We start from the raw sequence: 19268 nt of genomic DNA on the forward strand, positions 1-19268 counted from the left end.
CTGATCAGAGCCTGAAGGTAAGGAGGTGCCGTTCCCCTCACAGCTCCGTAAGCAAGCACCATGGTTTTGTAGTAGATGCGAGCTTCAACTGGAAGCCAGTGGAGTGTGCGGAGGAGCGGGGTGACATGAGAGAACTTGGGAAGGTTGAACACCAGATGGGCTGCAGCGTTCTGGATAAGTTGTAGGGGTTTAATGGCACAGGCAGGGAGCCCAGCCAACAGCGAGTTGCAGTAATCCAGACGGGAGATGACAAGTGCCTGGATTAGGACATTTGCCGCTTTCTGTGTAAGGTAGGGTCGTACTCTGCAAATGTTGTAGAGCATGAACCTGCAGGATCGGGTCACCGCTTTGATGTTAGCAGAGAACGACAGGGTGTTGTCCAGGGTCACGCCAAGGTTCTTTGCACTCTGGGAGGAGGACACAATGGAGTTAATTAATTTACCTTTACTCCCCCCACACACCTTCTAGTTCCGTCCAACCTATCCCAGAGAGCAGTCTAGAACCCAGTCTGGAACCCAGAGCCAGAGAACCCAAGCGTCCTACATGCCTTCATGTTCTCACAAACAATGGTCCCCCCAACTCAACTCTTACGTGACGCCAATTAATCTCTATGAAACTATGCCTCGGACAGAACAGAATTGGGAAATGTGATTTCTTTTTCATTTACTTTTATTCCTTACAACCCACCCACCCCCCTTGTGCAGAATGTCGGGATGGACTCGTGGGGGGGAGGGGGGTTGTTGGGATTAGGAATCGATTAAGAGGAAATTGGACTGTAGGGCGGGCTACATCTCGCAGGGCCGCCGGCCTGGCCGTAGGATGATTACAGTATTTACAGAACATCCCGGTGGCCAGCTTGTTTGCCAGGGATTAGAGGCAAAGAAATGAATCATATTTTTAAGTCCTAAGTGTATCTGTGTCTCCTGCTCTGTCCCACTCTGTGTCTGTCCTTTACTAGTCCATATGCTGCTCCCAGGGATTACCATGGGGGAGGTTCCGGTCCTCTCATCTGTTTCCTCCATCGCTCTACTCCTCTTTCTCATCTCTTATCCCTCTCCTTTCTTTTCATCTCTCTCTCCTGCCTCATTTCTCATTTCTCATATCTCTTTATCCCTCTCTCTATTCCTCTCTCCTGTTTTTCCTATCATCTCTCTGCTCCCTGACTATAGACGCGTAAGTTAATACAGGGGTGGCAGGTACCCTAGCGGTTAAGAGCGTTTGGCCAGTAACCAAAAGATCACTGGTTTGAATCCCCGAGCTGGCAAGGTGGAAAATCAGCCTTTCTGCCCTTGAGGAAGGCAGTTAACCAACAACTGTGCCGATGATGTCGAATAAAGCAGCCCCACTCACCTCTCTGATTCAGATGATGCATTCAGTTGTGCAACTGACTAGATATCTTCTTTCCTAATCTGGACTATCTTGTGGGTATCCTTACCATCTATGTCAGGGGTTCCCACATTTTTTTCACTCAGGCCCCACTTCCAGCATTGTCCATGACACAAACTGTTCACACCCTTCTTGTTGACAGAGAGAATATTTTGCAGGTTTAAAGCTTATTTCCTGCCATTCTACACATTTTTTCATGGGGTGCAGTAAAAATGTTGCTATTTTAAAACTCATTTTCTGCTATTCTACACATATTGCCATGTCTTATGTGTGTTCATGTGATAGTTGAGTGACTCAAACATTACAACAACATCTATGGGCTAGGAAACCTAGCTACAAAATGTTAGCTGACATGGGCTAGTTGATCTGGACATTTATGACAAGTTATAAATAACTCTCTAAGGTCTGCAATGACTGACATGACAAGAGGAAAACTGATGATGCACTACCCAATTTCGAAATTGCACCTTGTGCGTTCTCCTATTACAACTTTCAAGAGTAAGTTGAAAGCTGGACTGAGTTCCTTCAAAAATATATATACACTACCAGTCAAAAGTTTGGACACACCTACTCATTCACTATTTTTTACATTGTAGAATAATAGTGAAGATATCAAAACTATGAAATAACACATATGGAATCATGTATTAACCAAAAAAATCAAAATATATTTGAGATTTGAGATTTTTCAAATAGCCACCCTTTGCCTTGATGACAGCTTTGCACACTCTTGGCATTCTCTCAAACAGCTTCACCTGGAATGGTTTTACAACAGTCTTGAAGGAGTTCCCACATATGCTGAGCACTTGTTGGCTGCTTTTCCTTCACTCTGCTGTCCGACTCATCCCAAACCATCTCAATTGGGTTGAGGTCGGGGGATTCTGGAGGTCAGGTCATCTGATGCAGCACTCCATCACTCTCCTTCTTGGTAAAATAGCCCTTACACAGCCTGGAGGTGTGTTGGGTCATTGTCCTGTTGAAAAAGAAATGATAGTCCCACTAAGCCCAAACCAGATGGGATGGTGTATCGCTGCAGAATGCTGTGGTAGCCATGCTGGTTAAGTGTGCCTTGAATTCTAAATAAATCACAGACAGTGTCACCAGCAAAGCACCCCCACACCATAACACCTCCTCCTCCATGTTTTATGGTGGGAACTACACATGCAGAGATCATCCGTTCACCCACACCGCGTCTCACAAAGACACGGCTGTCGGAAACAAAAATCTCAAATTTGGACTCCAGACCAAAGGACACATTTCCACCGGTCCAATGTCCATTGCTCGTGTTTCTTGGCCCAAGCAGGTCTCTTCTTCTTATTGGTGTCCTTTAGTAGTGGTTTATTTGCAGCAATTCGACCATGTAGGCCTGATTCATTCACACAGTCCCCTCTGAACAGTTGATGCTGAGATGTGTCTGTGACTTGAACTCTGTGAAGCATTTATTTGGGCTGCAATTTCTGAGGCTGGTAACTCTAATGAAGTTATCCTCTGCAGCAGAGGTAACTCTGGGTATTCCATTCCTGTGGCGGTCCTCATGAGAGCCAGTTTAATCATAGCGTTTGACGGTTTTTGCGACTACACTTGAAGAAACTTTCAAAGTTCTTGAAATTTTCCGTATTGACTGACCTTCATGTCTTAAAGTAATGATGGACTGTCATTTCTATTTGCTTATTTGAGCTGTTCTATTCTACAATGTAAAAAATAGTAAAAATAAAGAAAAACCCTGAATGAGTAGGTGTCCAAACTTTTGGCTGGTACTGTATGTATATATATATATATACAGTTGAAGTCGGAAGTTTACATACCATTAGGTTGAAGTCATTAAAACTTGTTTTTCAACCACTCCACAAATTTCTTGTTAACAAACTATAGTTTTGGCAAGTCAGTTAGGACATCTACTTTGTGCATAACACAAGTAATTATTCCAACAATTGTTTACAGACAGATTATTTCACTTATAATTCACTGTATCACAATTCCAGTGGATCAGAAGTTTACATACACTATGTTGACTGTGCCTTTAAATAGCTTGGAAAATTCCAGAAAATGATGTCATGGCTTTAGAAGCTTCTGATAGGCTAATTGACATAATTTGAGTCAATTGGAGGTGTACCTGTGGATGTATTTCAAGCCCTACCTTCAAACTCAGTGCCTTTTTGCTTGACATCATGGGAAAATCAAAAGAAATCAGCCAAGACCTCAGAAAACAAATGTAGACCTCCACAAGTCTGGTTCATCCTTGGGAGCAATTTCCAAACGCCTGAAGGTACCACGTTCATCTGTACAAACAATAGTACGCAAGTATAAACACCATGGGACCACGCAGCCATCATACCGCTCAGGAAGGAGACGCGCTCTGTCTCATAGAGATTAACGTACTTTGGTGCGAAAAGTGCAAATCAATCCCAGAACAACAGCAAAGGACCTTGTGAAGATGCTGGAGGAAACAGGTACAAACGTATCTATATCCACAGTAAAACGAGTCCTATATCGACATAAACTGAAAGGCCGCTCAGCAAGGAAGAAGCCACTGCTTCAAAACCGCCATAAAAAAGCCAGACTACGGTTTGCAACTGCACATGGGGACAAAGATCTTACTTTTTGGAGAAATGTCCTCTGGTCTGATGAAACCAAAATAGAACTGTTTGGCCATAATGACCATCCTTATGTTTGGAGGAAAAAGAGGGCTGCTTGCAAGCCGAAGAACACCATCCCAACCGTGAAGCACAGGGGTGGCAGCATCATGCCGTGGGGGTGCTTTGCTGCTGGAGGGACTGGTGCACTTCACAAAATAGATGGCATCATGAGGAAGGAAAATTATGTGGATTTATTGAAGCAACATCTCAAGACATCAGTCAGGAAGTTAAAGCTTGGTCGCAAATGGGTCTTCCAAATGGACAATGACCCCAAGCATACTTCCAAAGTTGTGGCAAAATGGCTTAAGGACAACAATGTCAAGGTATTGGAGTGGCCATCACAAAGCCCTGACCTCAATCCTATAGAAAATGTGTGGGCAGAACTGAAAAAGCGTGTGCGAGCAAGGAGGCCTAGAAACCTGACTCAGTTACACCAGCTCTGTTAGGAGGAATGGGCCAAAATTCACCAAACTTATTGTGGGAAGCTTGTGGAAGGCTACCCGAAACGTTTGACCCAAGTTAAACAATTTAAAGGCAATGCTACCAAATACTAATTGAGTGTATGTAAACTTCTGACCCACTGGGTATGTGATGAAAGAAATAAAAGCTGAAATAAATAATTCTCTCTACTATTATTCTGACATTTCACATTCTTAAAATAAAGTGGTGATCCTAACTGACCTAAAACAGGGAATCTGTACTAGGATTAAATGTCAGGAATTGTGAAAAACTGAGTTTAAATGTATTTGGCTAAGGTGTACGTAAACTTCCAACTTCAACTGTATATATTAAATCTATGTAACTCCCTCTGTGGACATCATGTTGAAACTGAAAGATGTACTGAGCAAGAATATTATTCACCAATGAGATTTTCATCTGAACAGAGATGCTGTGCCATTACAGTCCTAAAACAAACTTTCACCCACATTTTTATTTTATTTTTTATTTAACCTTTATTTAACTAGGCAAGTCAGTTAAGAACAAATTCTTATTTACAATGACGGCCTAAATATGTCAATGCTATACTCAGTTGATAGTGTGGAAGAATTTTTATACAAATCAACAAATATCACAATGGACTCATAAAACAGGTACAGAATTAGTCTTCTAGATGGTTATACAACATTTTATTTAGGCTCAATCACCAGGGCTCATATTCAGAAATAGTCTGAGTAAGAGTGCTGATCTAGGATTGGTTTGGTCTTTTAGATAATAATTAATTATATTATATGGAGAGGAAGGACCCTGATCCTAGATCAGCACTCCTACTCTGAGATGCTTTGTGAATATGGTCCCAGATATTTTAATAACACTGGTCTAGCTGACCTTGCTGACAAAACACATGGAAATATATGAAAGCCATCCAAATCCCTACCTCTCTCATGTCTCTGTTTTAGGAGGGTCACCAATGGGCCCCCACATATTTAGGCCTACTTCTAATCTGCATAATCTGCATCTACCCTGTTCTTTCTCCTCTCAACATCTCCCCTCTCAACCTTTTGCATGGATTAGAGTAGTGTCCCCGGACGTCACATTCTGTGTATGTACGACAGATACTTTACCTCCTGCTCTCTTTACAGGGATACAACAGGATAACACATGTAAGAGTGGGAAAGTGATCTGGGAGAGTCCTGCGATTTTAATAGCAGTTGCTTCATTCTTATTGGTTGGATGATTAAGTGCCACTAAAGTGTACAATGTAGTTGGACTGCTGCTGTTCATTGCACACTGATAGGATTGGGTTATTACTGTGTTGGGCACATTTTTATGCACGTGGTTATTATGCAAGCAAAAAAAAGCGTGAGAGTTGCGTGGTGTGTCTGTGTAACACATTGTTGGTACCAGACATGATTGCATATTCAAGTAAAGTTTAATATTTACAAAAAGAACAAAATAAGCAGAATAATAGCAATATTCATAATAGCTGTAGAATTAATAATAATAATTATAGTAATAATGATAATATTAACGTCAAACAAATTACCACAATTTTACTTCAAAGGACTCACAAATTTAAAGAAACATCATATGTTTTAGTCTAATACAAAAAGATGAAATGATACATCAACACAAAATGGTACCCCTCCCTCCTTTACAGGTAACAACTGAGAGAAGCTCCATGCTTTCTGTGCAAGGGAAGCGCAATCATGGCCAGACCCTTCCCTTTCTGCTGTTGAGTCTTCTCTCCTGCAAATATCTCATTGTAACAGTATATTCGGCAACAGGGTTAGTTAAGTCATTAAGGGAAAATATTGTATTTAAGTACTGGTGATGTAATCATCAAATCCCCCCAAGCAAACACAGAGTTGGATAGGAACGCAAAGGCTACACATTGGTCATTCTTGCATATCCCAGAATGCCTTGGGCCCAGATGTGATTCCTTCCACGATTGGTGCTCAAAGACAAGAGGTCTGTTACTAACTCTATAGCCCTAACTCAGCCACCCTCCCTTACCCCCCTTGCACGCTAACACACTGTCTGCAGAGGGTCCCCTCGCTTCAAAGCTACTGGGGAAAAGGATACAACAATAGCCTATGGTATCTACTTGACAGTACCAAAGGCCCATGTTATCCTTGCTTTACCCATCCCCTCTTGCTTATTGAGAAACACATGCATGTATGTGTAGGTGTCTGTGTGTCTGCCTGTGTGTCTGTTTGGCTCCAGGATCTCTCAGTTCACCAAATATGAAAAGCAACTTCATAACAAAAATAAACCATTAAACAAATGACAGAGGGAAAAAGAAAACAACATTGTCCACATTGGAGTCAGGCTTCACCTATGGCTGGAACTCCCTCTGTTTGTTCAATATCAAATTCAAGGCAGAGTCATTTTCTTCATTAAAACGTACACAACTTTCAATTGTTCTGAAGTAATGATAAAAATAACCACTGGATCAAATTTGGTCAAAAGTCAAGGCCAGCCCACCCATCTTGGGGGTTGAATTCCACTTTTCCTTTCTAGTTTTCAGTTACCATTAAGCACAACAAGACCACTAAAGGATTGATAGATCTTGTTCAGAAATCAACTTGTCATTTACTATCAGCTACCTGACCAATGGGATCCATTGCAATCAATATTTTAATCTCCTTTTTTCTCTTTTCTCCTCTTTTTAAATCAATTTTTCATTATCTCCATCAAATTGCAATCTCTATTCATTTGGTCCACAAAACCCTGATTATGGAATACAAGAATGGACCTTTGTCAATGATGAAGTTTTTTTCTAAATTTAATTATCAAGTTATAAATGTATTCAATTTCATTCTGCAGGTATTGCTTTCAATAGTGTGGTATGTATTCCTTGTCGATTTGTTTGTCATCACTTCTATATGAATAACTTTATTACCTCAATGTCCCATTGATTGTGCATCCTCACATTGATAAACTGTATTGATTGGATATCATTGATTTAACAATATTGATGTGATCAGAGATTTCTTGTCACCTTCCCAAAAATCACAAAGCCAAACATAATTGGATCTGCTTCCACATTGCTTTCCATAACACAAAAAATAATGACATTTTCTCAGTCAATGAGTTCATGGACTGAAATGATTAGTTGACCATGTATGTGTCCAAGTCTTTAACACTGAATGGAATGGGAGCTTCTCCTGGCTGGTCCCTTCCTTACCTTCTCCCCCCTACAAGACCTGGAACTTCCAGGAGTTCTGGTCTTTGTAGTCCAGGCAGTCAGCTGCATTGAAGTTGAGTTTCCAGGAGGCAGCTTGGTCCTTGTAGTCCAGGCAGTCGACAGCCCCGAAGCCCAGCGAGGCGGCTGTGTAGCCCTGTGAGGACAGAGAGGCAGGGGACTGGCTGAGGTGCCCGCCCATGGAGGTGATGGGGCTGAGGGCGCCCCCGGTGGCGGAGAGCTGTGAGTGCATGGGGGACAGGTAGGAGCTGCAGTCCAGGCCAGTGAAGTAAGAGGACGAGCCTGCGTAGCTCTGGGTGTAGGCCGGGGCCTGGGTGTAGGTCATGGGGTAGGCAGAGGAGCGCTGCATGCAGGGCGTGGTGGAGGCTGACAGGGGATCTGGCAGCGGAGAGATGGAGGCAGGGCTCCAAATGGACACAGTCGCGTTGGCACTGCTGGAGCTGGGGGTGATGGCGGTGCCAGGGGGAGGGGGTGCTGGACTGTAGGACCCGTTGGTGTTGGCATTGGCCTCAGAGTTGGCCTCCCGGGCTGGAGAGGCCTTCTTCTTGGGTGGACGAGGTTTAGACTGGCCCGTGCTCTGCTGCGCCTGCTGGCGGCATTTAGCACGGCGGTTCTTGAACCATACCTGTGGAGGAGCACATGGTGAGTTCTCAGACAACTCAGCGTCCTGTCTGGCAAAACAATCACTGAAGTTTTGTAAATAGACAATTGAACCACACTTTCATTTTTGCAAGATAATTTAACCAATTCTAGTGGGCATTTATGCATGAGAGTATATATCCTGTTTATTACCTGTACACGAGACTCTGGTAGGTTGATCTTAAGGGCCACTTCTTCCCTCATGAAGATGTCGGGGTAGCGCGTTTTGGAAAACAGTGCCTCCAGGATGTCCAACTGCCCGCGCGTGAACGTGGTCCTTTCCCGACGCTGCTTTCTGGGGATGTCTAAAATACACACAAATATTATTTTTCTTATATTTCGTTAATTAATCATATATTTGGCTTTGTGAACCTTTTCCCCCTTGGCCAACATGCTTTCAAATGGAACATGAGAAAAAAAGAACGAAAAAACGAACTGTGAATCACTTGTTGTCAAATTGCCAAATTCAATAATAGTCTAAAGTCAATTAGTCTCATTTCAAATTGAATTCGTGTATATTCGTGTAATATAATTTTACTAGTAAGTAGTTATACTGAGGCATAAATGATGTTCTCTACGAAAATATGTATTGTATATTCAGGGGCGCTTTGTTTCCAATGTTATAGAAAATAAATATATGGCTCTGGCCTTCACATGTAATATCGTGGATCATTCAGCCAAAAGTCGTTTCGTTTGTTACATCATTAGAAAAACAATACTAAAGTTCAAAATCGAGTTGTTTTAATATTGGTAAAAATATATCATTCCCTTTATAAAACATTTGTGTTATTTAATGTTCGAGTGTTTTCCTATCTTTAATAAGACTATTTAACATTATCCATTGATTCAGATATACACTGTGGCTTTATAAAACATAAACAAACACGAAATAAAATACGTTTGATAAAGGGAACGAAATGTATCTTGATAAAACATGTATCTTTTCACAGGAAGGTAGAGATCTATAAACTTTGATTTCACAACTGACAGGAACCTAAAATATCTAGAATTACAGGTCTTTGTGAATTAGACTGGTGTTCATAACGCATGGCCCTGGATCAATCATTGAACAAAAACAGCAGCATGTTTCATACAAATAGTTGTTAGGTCTACCACTTACACATCAAGTAAATGGGTCATCTCATTTTAAAGCTGTCATTTTACTCCTAGGTCATTGAATCAAGTTACTATGGACGTTCCCCATATCTTTAAAAAGACAAACAGGGAAAATATGGAGGTTTCTTGTATGTGCGCATAAGGCGTTTCCATTTGAAACAATGTAGTTCAATGATGACCCTCGAAATTCAGCTAAGAATGAGATATGGTGTCCGTAGTATGAAGATATATTATGCACAATTCGCTGTCATAAGTCTAACAATAAGAACGAAAACAACATAATGGGAGCTCGTTGTGCACCGATCCTTTTACGCACTCGTTGCGCATGGATAGGTTAGCAGTACCGCTTGAAATTCAGGCTGAATTCCGCCAGTTTCTCCATAAAGTGCAATTGTTGAGACAAATATTTCTAAAACATGAAAAAGTTGAAAATATTACTTACTTGGGTATCCGACGGCAGAGTGTAGTAGATCCATGCCCGGGCCAGACAGAGTTAACCCGTTCACGGCGTAATGAGGCTGCTTAATGTAGGACATCATGCCTGTGCCGGCTTTAAAACGCTCCCTCACCCTCTCTCTCTCTTACACTCAGGCCGGGGTCGGGTCTTCTGTTATTCTCCAGGGGGTGTCTCTCTCTCTCTCTCTCTCTCTCTCTCTCTCTCTCTCTCTCTCTCTCTCTCTCTCTCTCTCTCTCTCTCTCTCTCTCTCTCTCTCTCTCTCTCTCTCTCTCTCTCTCTCTCTCTCTCTCTGTCCCTCCCTCTCTTTCTCTCTGTCACTTGTTTTTCTTTATATCTGTTGATCAGATTTTTGTTTAGTTTTTCTCTTTTTTGTCGCTGACCCTGTTGCAGTATTTTGCCAAGTTTTGAGGCTACAGAAGCGCCTGTGTTCGCCGGTAAAGAGTGCAGGTGCAGGGCGCCGGTACTCCTTGCTCTCCTGCCTCACACCTGTTGATCGAGCTGTTTCAAAGCAGAGCTATTCAATAGGTATTGTGGTGCAGGTGTATTTTTTCAATTTCACTTACAAAGTAGCCTGAAACCAACAATTAAACACACTAACCAATGGTATGATCACAGTTTTAAGCGTGATAAACCTTTGAATCCAAGACGTGCGCTTTCGAAGTGCGCATCGGCGTCAAGAAGGGAATGTATGGTTCCTTATTCTTCCCGTGTCAGATCTAGCGTTCCCTGGACTGAGCTCGAGCCTGTCTGTTGAAGCAAAGAGGATCAAGTTGTGCCTCCGGTGAGTGGCGATAAGCCAGGGTGAGAACGCGGAACTGAGCGAACCAAGAAAGAAGTTGGCTAATTAGAGTGAAGTTCTTGCACGGAGTAGACTCTGATCCCTCCCTCTTCTCTCTCTCTCTCTCTCTCTCTCTCTCTCTCTCTCTCTCTCTCTCTCTCTCTCTCTCTCTCTCTCTCTCTCTCTCCACACACACACTTTGCACTTTGTTGGATTTTATCCTGTGTTTCTTTTCACCGCACACCATGCACATTCATCCAGTCAAATAAAACAACAGTTTGATATATGTAGGCTAAAGAACAACAGGTGGACACAAACCAAATTGAACACTGACGAGACAAAATGATTCACACTGTTATTTTTCGAATCTACTTTGTCCACATTCGAGTTAAAAGGGGAAACATTGGTATAACAATTTTGAATAAAAACGTACAGTAACTGCATAGCCTACCAATCCACAAAAAATGGAATGTTACACTCATTCATGAAAGTTAAATTGTGAAATTAAATAGATGTGCCCCTCATTATTTCTGAGTAGCCTATACGTTTTGTGTGTTAAAGACAAAAGGACAAGCTAGCAACTCTGTTCAAGTCATTTTCCTGGAGACGAAGAGGACCTTTAGGAGTTGAATAGCAGTGCTGCACTGTCAGGGAAAGCTTGATAGCCATCAGAAGAGTACATCCGTATCGAATCTCTTGACTTGTTTGGGGAGAGCACATTTCATTAATTTTACACCGCTTTTAAAATACATAAATAATTGGGCGATGTAGTCTGAGTGAGGAAGTTCAAGGGATGGAAGGGGCTGGGGGTGGGGTGGGTGTACAAGCAGGATTAAAACTACACAAAGGCCGCGTTGTTCTCTATTAAATCCCCTACTGATCCCCGACATACTCCCTCTTTTACTATTCGTCTTTCTGTAGTCATAATAATGATAACAACAATAATAATAGTAATAATAATAATAATAATAATAATAATAATAATAATAATAATGGTATGCTGTTATTTGTTATAATATTATAATTAACAGGGATAACAGTGCATCTTATTATTGTCTATCAAAATTACAATCATGACTTTATGGTCATGATTGTAATTTAAAGCTATTAATTTTTATAGTCTCTTGGTGCATTTCATTCCAAATAAGTGGATGAGTTATTATAGGCAAACTGCAGAAGTCTATTTAAATTGTACTCGTTAGCCCATGTCCCTCTGCGCATTTAATTATAAATGGTTTGATTGATAGTTTCGTCTGTAAAACAATGTTAGAGGCAGCATTAAGATTGGCCAAAAATGTATAATCAAGCGCAAAGCCACTTTTTGTTTAGTTGCGACTGAGAACATTGCGTTGCTGTAGGTTACATTGTCCAGTGTTTTTATTCGTTGTAGAAATCTACCCAGGAGATCCAAATGGTCTGTCTAAAGTTTTGCTGATGCATTTCTTTAAATGCGACGAGTTGTTGTCCATCCTGCGATTGTTGGCCTGTGCCTCATCCTATCCCTGTGGCCAGACAATTTCACAGTGTCCAAAGCCGATTCTCTGCTCTTGTTAATTGAATCGGATTTCTTATAGTTTAAAATCCACACAGACCCATGTACTGCCCAAACTGTATAAGGGGTTTATCGGAATCTGTAAAGCCACGGTGGAGATATAAAGAGAGAGAGACTATACCCGCATGTTGAACATTTTAAATCTAAAATAAACGTCTTTACCTGCGGCATCTGCCGGTGAGCACAGCGTGAGTATATGTGTTGTTTTAACCGTCCAACTTTGGAATATTTGTTTCAAGAGGCCACATCACCTGCTCAACTAGGCTATCAGGTATGGTTTTGGTCTTTACATTTTTATATAGATAAGGTCGAAACCTGGCGATCGAAATAGCCTGTTATTTGTAAATAGGACAAGAAGCGCAACAGTCGATGGTTCAAGACTTCAGAACTACGTGTTACATACTTTCTGAGAAGCAAAACCAAGAGCGCGTGTCAGAGTAGGCCTACACGCGCACTCATACATGCACCTTCTCGTTTGCCCGTCTAGTTCTCGCTCTCTTACCATTCCTTCAGTACAATTTTTGGATATGCTTTTATGCGTTGGTAGAAACAATTAACACTTACAAAAGCTTCTAAAATATAGTATTTAACATGAATTATGTACGTTTTTCATGATCAAACCATTAGCCTATCCAAAGACAACCAAATTGTATCACTAAAAGTTATTGACTTTTGGTTAGGCATATTTCCATGGCCAACATTGAAAATTGCATACTGTTACAGAATATTCATATAAACAGAAAGCTAAGATTCCTGTTTTCAGAATAATGATTGTTTTGTTTACGATTTTGTTGCATAAAATGCATATTTTACGCATTTGGTTTATCGAATTCATTCGATAAAAGGGAAAGACACATGCTGGTTAATGGTGTTTGTGTTTGACCTACACCAGCCTGTTTCTTCATTCATTCTTTTTCATTCTAGTCTACATTACTTTATACTAAAATTGTGTTTAAAACGGAGGACATTCTAAATACAAAAAAATATAGCCTACATGAAGAACCACTGCATTCTGAGACATTTGGCAGTAGTCTATCACTATTATATTTCTAGTCTTCCAGAAAATTGTAAACTGGTAACAATTTATTTTCTGAAATTATTGCTGTTAAATAACTTATTATTGCTGTTGTTCTTTTGTGCTGTTAATAACAACTTTAATAAATGTGGGGAATTGATGTTTTAGGAGGTGTTTGTCTTGGAAATTGACTGTGCAGTGCAATTAATTGTACTATGGTTGCACTAGGACCCAGGGCAGATACAAATTCAGGACACAACCACCACATAAGAGGCTTACCATATCTAATCTATACACTCACACAAAAACACACACACACACACACACACACACACACACACACACACACACACACACACACACACACACACACACACACACACACACACACACACACACACACACACACACACACACACACACACACACACACACCACTTAGAAACATCATATTTTTCAAACGGGCACGCAATCGGTCTCAGATGCATGCATAACAACTGCTGTATTTGGATTTAATGTTCATCTTCTCCAAACTATTTTATTCCCCATTTGACCCCGACTTCTCTCCAGCTTTGTCAGAAGACTGCAGCCATATGTTGCGTGATTGCTTGTGTCCAATTTCATTACCAAAGATGCACACTCTTTCACTGTACAATTTGTCCAAGACATGCACTCTGTTTGCTATCTGGCAAAGAAAAGGGGTAAAATGCAACCATGTTACTTTCCAAAACATTACACATTACAGTAAACAATGTTTAAATGTGCACCAGACATGTAATAATCGGGCTATACATGTATTGATTTATTTACTGGGGTCAAACAATAGTTTGTGGAGCCAGTCTCCCCACCTGGTGCCTTCTGTTGTAAAACAAGCAGCGGCCTGTGGATATTCAGGGACCCACTGTCATGAATGTGAGGATGTGACTTATTAGTGAGGGATATTAATGTCTATTTAACATCAAGGCCATGTTAAGACAATGTAACCTTGGTTGGTTACCTATACAATTTGAGTGTACTTATGTGAGTGTGTGATACCTTGGATGGACATGGTCTATGGGCATGGCTGACAGTGCTATGGCTCTCAGGGAATGCATGTGTGTGTGTGTGTGTGTGTGTGTGTGAGAGAGAGAGAGAGAGAGAGAGAGATTGTGTAAGCACAGAAACGAGGAGATTACCCACTGATCACCACAGAGTTTAAGAGGTCACCGATATAGAGCGTTGGTGATGGGTTTCATCAAGCATGGACCAAAAAATAGAAACCAAAACACAACAACCCCCTCCTCCAAAACCCCCAAAACCCCACCAGTGTTAGTGTGCAGCTGCTATAGCCCTGACATCCTGGTATTTGTTCGATACACACAGTGTGACACCAACATGCTCACATACACACACGCACACACACAGAGTTCAGCCGATTTATCATAATATGCTTTATCTGAAAAGTAAGTATCTTACCTCGGGATAAAGGGAGGATAGTGGGGCTTGTAGTCAGATTGGCAGAGGAAGGGAGAGGATGGAGGGAGTGAGTCCACTGTTCTATAGGGAGGACATGAAGGACCTGTTTGGAACGGATTGATGAATGATAAGATACAGGGGCCCATACGCCGATACAATGGGGAAGTGTTGTACCCAGGAACCTAGGTCTCTGGGGCACTGAGAGATATGATTGACAGATGGACCTGGAGGGACCACCGTCGTACATAGATGAAGGGATTGATGGATGGATGACCAGGTAACCCCCGAAGAGGAGGGTAGGGTGTTTGAACCCCACTGGGGGGCTTTTCTATAGTTGGAAGGAAAAAGAATGGTGTGATTCCTGATGAAGGAGTTTGGAGAACGAGAGGAAGTAGAGAGAGAGGAAGGGAGGGGCATAGTGGGAGGGGCATAGTGGGGTAGGACCTGTCCACAGAGACAATAAAAGGGGCATAGCTAAATGCTTTTTACAGGTGTGTGTTTGGCTTAGAAAGACATTTAGAGTGGTTTGAACCCTTTTGTTGTGCTATGTTTTACATTTGGATTCAAATAGGTTTCTGTATGTGTCTTGCATGATTGTGTTTTTGTATGTGATTGTCCTTATGTGTAAATCTTGAAAGTACTGGCATTTCCATTGAATCGTAAAGGGTTAATGGTGAAGGGTTAACATCCATGTCAGTAGTTGTTGTGGTATCAAGGTCAGGCTGTGTTAATACTTAAATTAAACTGATGTAGGGATTACGCTGTGTAACTAAGCCAGGCAGTGACAGTAGTGGGTCTGTATGCACAGATACACTGACTGTACAGAACATTAGGAACACCTTCCTAAAATTGAGTTGCACCCTTTTTGCCCTCAGAACAGCCTCAATTTGTCGGGGAAGGGACTCTACAAGGTGTCGAAAGCGTTCCACAGGGATGCTGGCCCATGTTGACTCTGATGCTTCCCACAGTTGTGTCAAGTTGGCTGAATGTCCTTTAGGTGGTGGACCATTCTTGATACACAAGGGAAACTGTTGAGCGTGAAAAACCTAGCCGCGTTGGAGTTCTTTATAAAAAAATTATTTCATACCCTCTTTTTCGATCTTGTCTCATCGCTGCAACGGGCGAGTCACGCGTCCTCCGAAACATGACCCGCCAAATCGTGCTTCTTAACACCCGCCCACTTAACCCGGAAGCCAGCCGCACCAATGTGTCGGAGGAAACACCGTTCACCTGACGACCAAGGTCAGCCAGCAGGTGCCCGGCCCGCCACAAAAAGTCGCTAGAGCGCAATGAGCCAAGTAAAGCCCCCCCGGCCAAACCCTCTCCCAACCCGGACGACGCTGGACCAATTGTGGGCCGCCCTATGGCACTCCCGATCACGGCCAGTTGTGATACAGCCCGGGATCAAACCCAGGTCTGTAGTGACGCCTCTAGCACTGCGATGCAGTGCCTTAGACCGCTGCGCCACTCGGGAGGCCCAGCGTTGCAGTTCTTGACACACTCAAACCGGTGCTGGCACCTACTACCATACCCTGTTCAAAGGCACTTAAAACTCTTGTCTTGCTCATTCACCCTCTGAATGGCACATACATAATCCACGTCTCAATTGTCTCAAGGCTTAATTAAAAATCCTTCTTTAACCTGTTTCCAGCCCTTCATCTACTCTGATTGAAGTGGATTTAACAAGTGACATCAATAAAGGATCATAGCTTTTACCTGGATTCACCTGGTCAGTTTGTCATGGAAAGAGCAGGTGTTCCTAATGTTTTGTACACTCAGTGTATATCATCACTTTATATTTACATTAGTAGTTCCTGCTTTATGTTACATACATTGTTTTATGTTTGATGTATAATATAGTATCATGTAAATTAGAGTTAATGGATCCTATGATATGGTAGCAGAACACTTCTCATTATGAACCTGTATTAAAGGAGTAATCTGTGATTCAAACAACAACAAAGCAAAAATGGATTTACCAATCCCAGATTGCCATTTGTATTCAAAGGCCATTCAGTCTGTGTACATTTGTTAGGATATGGTTCCTACTACAGTATATGTGCATGGGGCAGGTTAAAGAGGTACGATGTAGGTTTCTTATAAGATGGATGGGTAGGGTATGTAAAGTATAAATGGCATAGGCCCAGACACCTTTGAATTACTATCTCTATAAACTATTGCTTCTGTGTGAAAATATTGGGCCTTCTCATTATACTGGTCTGGTGCTTCTCACCAAGATATTTACTCATAAATTATTTGGGCCATTGGTTATGCATCTAATCAGTCCTGCCAAACTCTGAGAATGTGTGCTATGCTGTATATCAATATGAGACATGCAAAAAAAAAAAAGGTAATTAAATAATGCTTTCAAAGTTTTTATGTTTGCATGCGTTCATGGTTAGATTATGTTATCTGTCTATTTTGTTGTTGTTGTTGATTGTATTGTCAATATTCCTGGCTTATTAAAGTTAGAATTGTAGAGATATTGAATGCAATATGTCGTATTGTGTTGCAGTGTTAATACACAGTCCTCAGCCAGGATTTGTAGCTCAGTCAATGTCTATTGAATCTCAGTGTGTGTGCAATCAATACTCACGGTCTGGGTTGTGTCTTAATCAATGTCACTACTCTGTAAAACACACACACACACTCACGTCGCATATGCTGCTGACTGCGTCAGGGCAGACGGGCAGATTCCTAATCCTGTGCAGACGGCAGCAGGTGGGGTCTGGGACTGGGTGTCTCAGCAGGGCAGGCAGCAGTTTAACTGTGCTAATGGCCGGTGTTTAGAGTAGACACCCTGACTTGGCCTGGACCACACTGTCCTGTCTGGGGATTACACAGGTTAACAACATTTCTCTCTACTACACTAATTCTGTCAATACTGCTGAAAATAAATAGACATTTATGTTATTCTTAGACAGACTCACTCTAAATTCATAGATTTAACCATTCATTCAAACTGCTCGTTAGAAAGAGAGCCTAATGTCTGATTCATAGAGGCCTATGTAACCAGGCTGGCAGGGTTGTGCTGCAGGTACCAGGCCAGGGTAGGTTACGGTAGGTTACGGTAGGTTACGGTAGGGTAGGTTACGGTAGGGTAGGTTACGGTAGGTTACAGTAGGGTAGGTTAGGGTGGGTTAGGGTAGGACCACACTGCTTTCCATAAGGCATCGCATATGAGCCCACGCATGAATGCACATATCAGCTTTATTGTTTGTGCTGGGGCACATTGGCAGTGTGTGTGTGTGAGTGTGTGTGAGTGTGTGACCATGTGTCCTGACAGAATGTGTGTGTGGTGGTGTGCTGGTGGGCCTGAATGGGTCGGGGGGGTGTACAGTGGCTTGGGGACCCTCCCCCGGCCCATATGGCAGCAGACAGCAGTAGTAATCAAGGAAGTGGAGCAACAGGCCTGAGCCCTTATAATCCCTAGCCACACTCTGACACGTGCCATGCTGACGCCTACACCACCCGCCACACAAACACACTTGGATGCATGCGCACGCACAGACGCATGCACACACACACGCACGCAAACATGCACATCATGTATACACATACATATACAGATGCACACAAAGAAGAGATGAGCACCACACCATTGACATACAAAACATCTAAAAACACACAGTCACAAAATAAAATGTTCTTACATTTCAGTCATTTAGCAGACACTCTTATCCAGAGCGACTAGTGCCTTGCTCAAGGAAACATTAAAAAAAAAAAACACTTGTCAGCTCAGGGATTCAACCCAGTGACCCTTCGGTTACTGGCCCAACACTCTTAGCTGCTATGTTACCTGCCGTCCTGCACTCACACAACACTCATACTGCTTACAGGTACTACTCATGAAAGGGCAACAGAGTACACACTCTGTCACAACAAGCACAATAAACTTTGGCACACACATTACTGCTTGTTTATTGGTTTGGATCCTCATTAGCTTTTGCAAAAGCATCAGCTACTTTTTCTGGGGTCCACATTGTCAGTGTAACAGAACCCTGATACGCTGATAGACAAGGACAGTCATACAAATTTAAAATACAACGATATACAAACAATACAACAAAAAAATGATGCACGAATCAAGGGTGTCATGCTTGCACCTTGTGAAACGTTATCACACACACTCATAGACGTGCAGGAACTTCCACAGCACAGCTGTCTCACTGTATATCGTAAATACACACATCTACCCTCATTTAATGCACAAATAAATCACAGTATTACCGGGCCACGTTTGCGCATACATTTACATACCTTAACACACATTTTCAATTTACCAAAAAACACCTTGTTAACTCACCAAAACTCACATTGCACACACATGGACACACACACACACACAAACCCCTTTGCGGTGACGCACAAGGACACACTCTCACAATGGTCCTCTTATTGTTAATTGGCTGTTTAATCCTGTGGAATGTCTCTAAATAGTACACGCTGGCGGGTGAGGATCTTACTCAATCTGCTGCATTACAATAGACTGGCTGTAATGGGGATCTCGGACCACACTCTCACAAGCACACGGTCAAACAACCTCCCATGCCCCAACACTCACATACACACACACATACACACACAC

The 19268-nt window shown here is 42.1% G+C and overlaps 1 protein-coding gene across 1 annotated transcript; it reads right to left on the bottom strand.

Moving 5' to 3' along the window:
- Positions 1-6688: 6688 nt before the first annotated feature.
- LOC121563908 (homeobox protein otx5-like) lies at positions 6689-10121 on the bottom strand. Its single transcript, XM_041875531.2, has 3 exons — positions 9866-10121; positions 8461-8612; positions 6689-8293 (listed from the first exon to the last, which is right to left on the bottom strand). The coding sequence occupies exons 1-3, from the start codon at positions 9960-9962 to the stop codon at positions 7661-7663; spliced, it is 882 nt and encodes a 293-aa protein (XP_041731465.2). The 5' UTR covers positions 9963-10121; the 3' UTR covers positions 6689-7660.
- Between the last annotated feature and the right edge of the window lie 9147 nt (positions 10122-19268).

Source organism: Coregonus clupeaformis, chromosome 5 (genome assembly GCF_020615455.1).
Source record: "Coregonus clupeaformis isolate EN_2021a chromosome 5, ASM2061545v1, whole genome shotgun sequence".
Classification (NCBI taxonomy): Eukaryota; Metazoa; Chordata; class Actinopteri; order Salmoniformes; family Salmonidae; genus Coregonus; species Coregonus clupeaformis.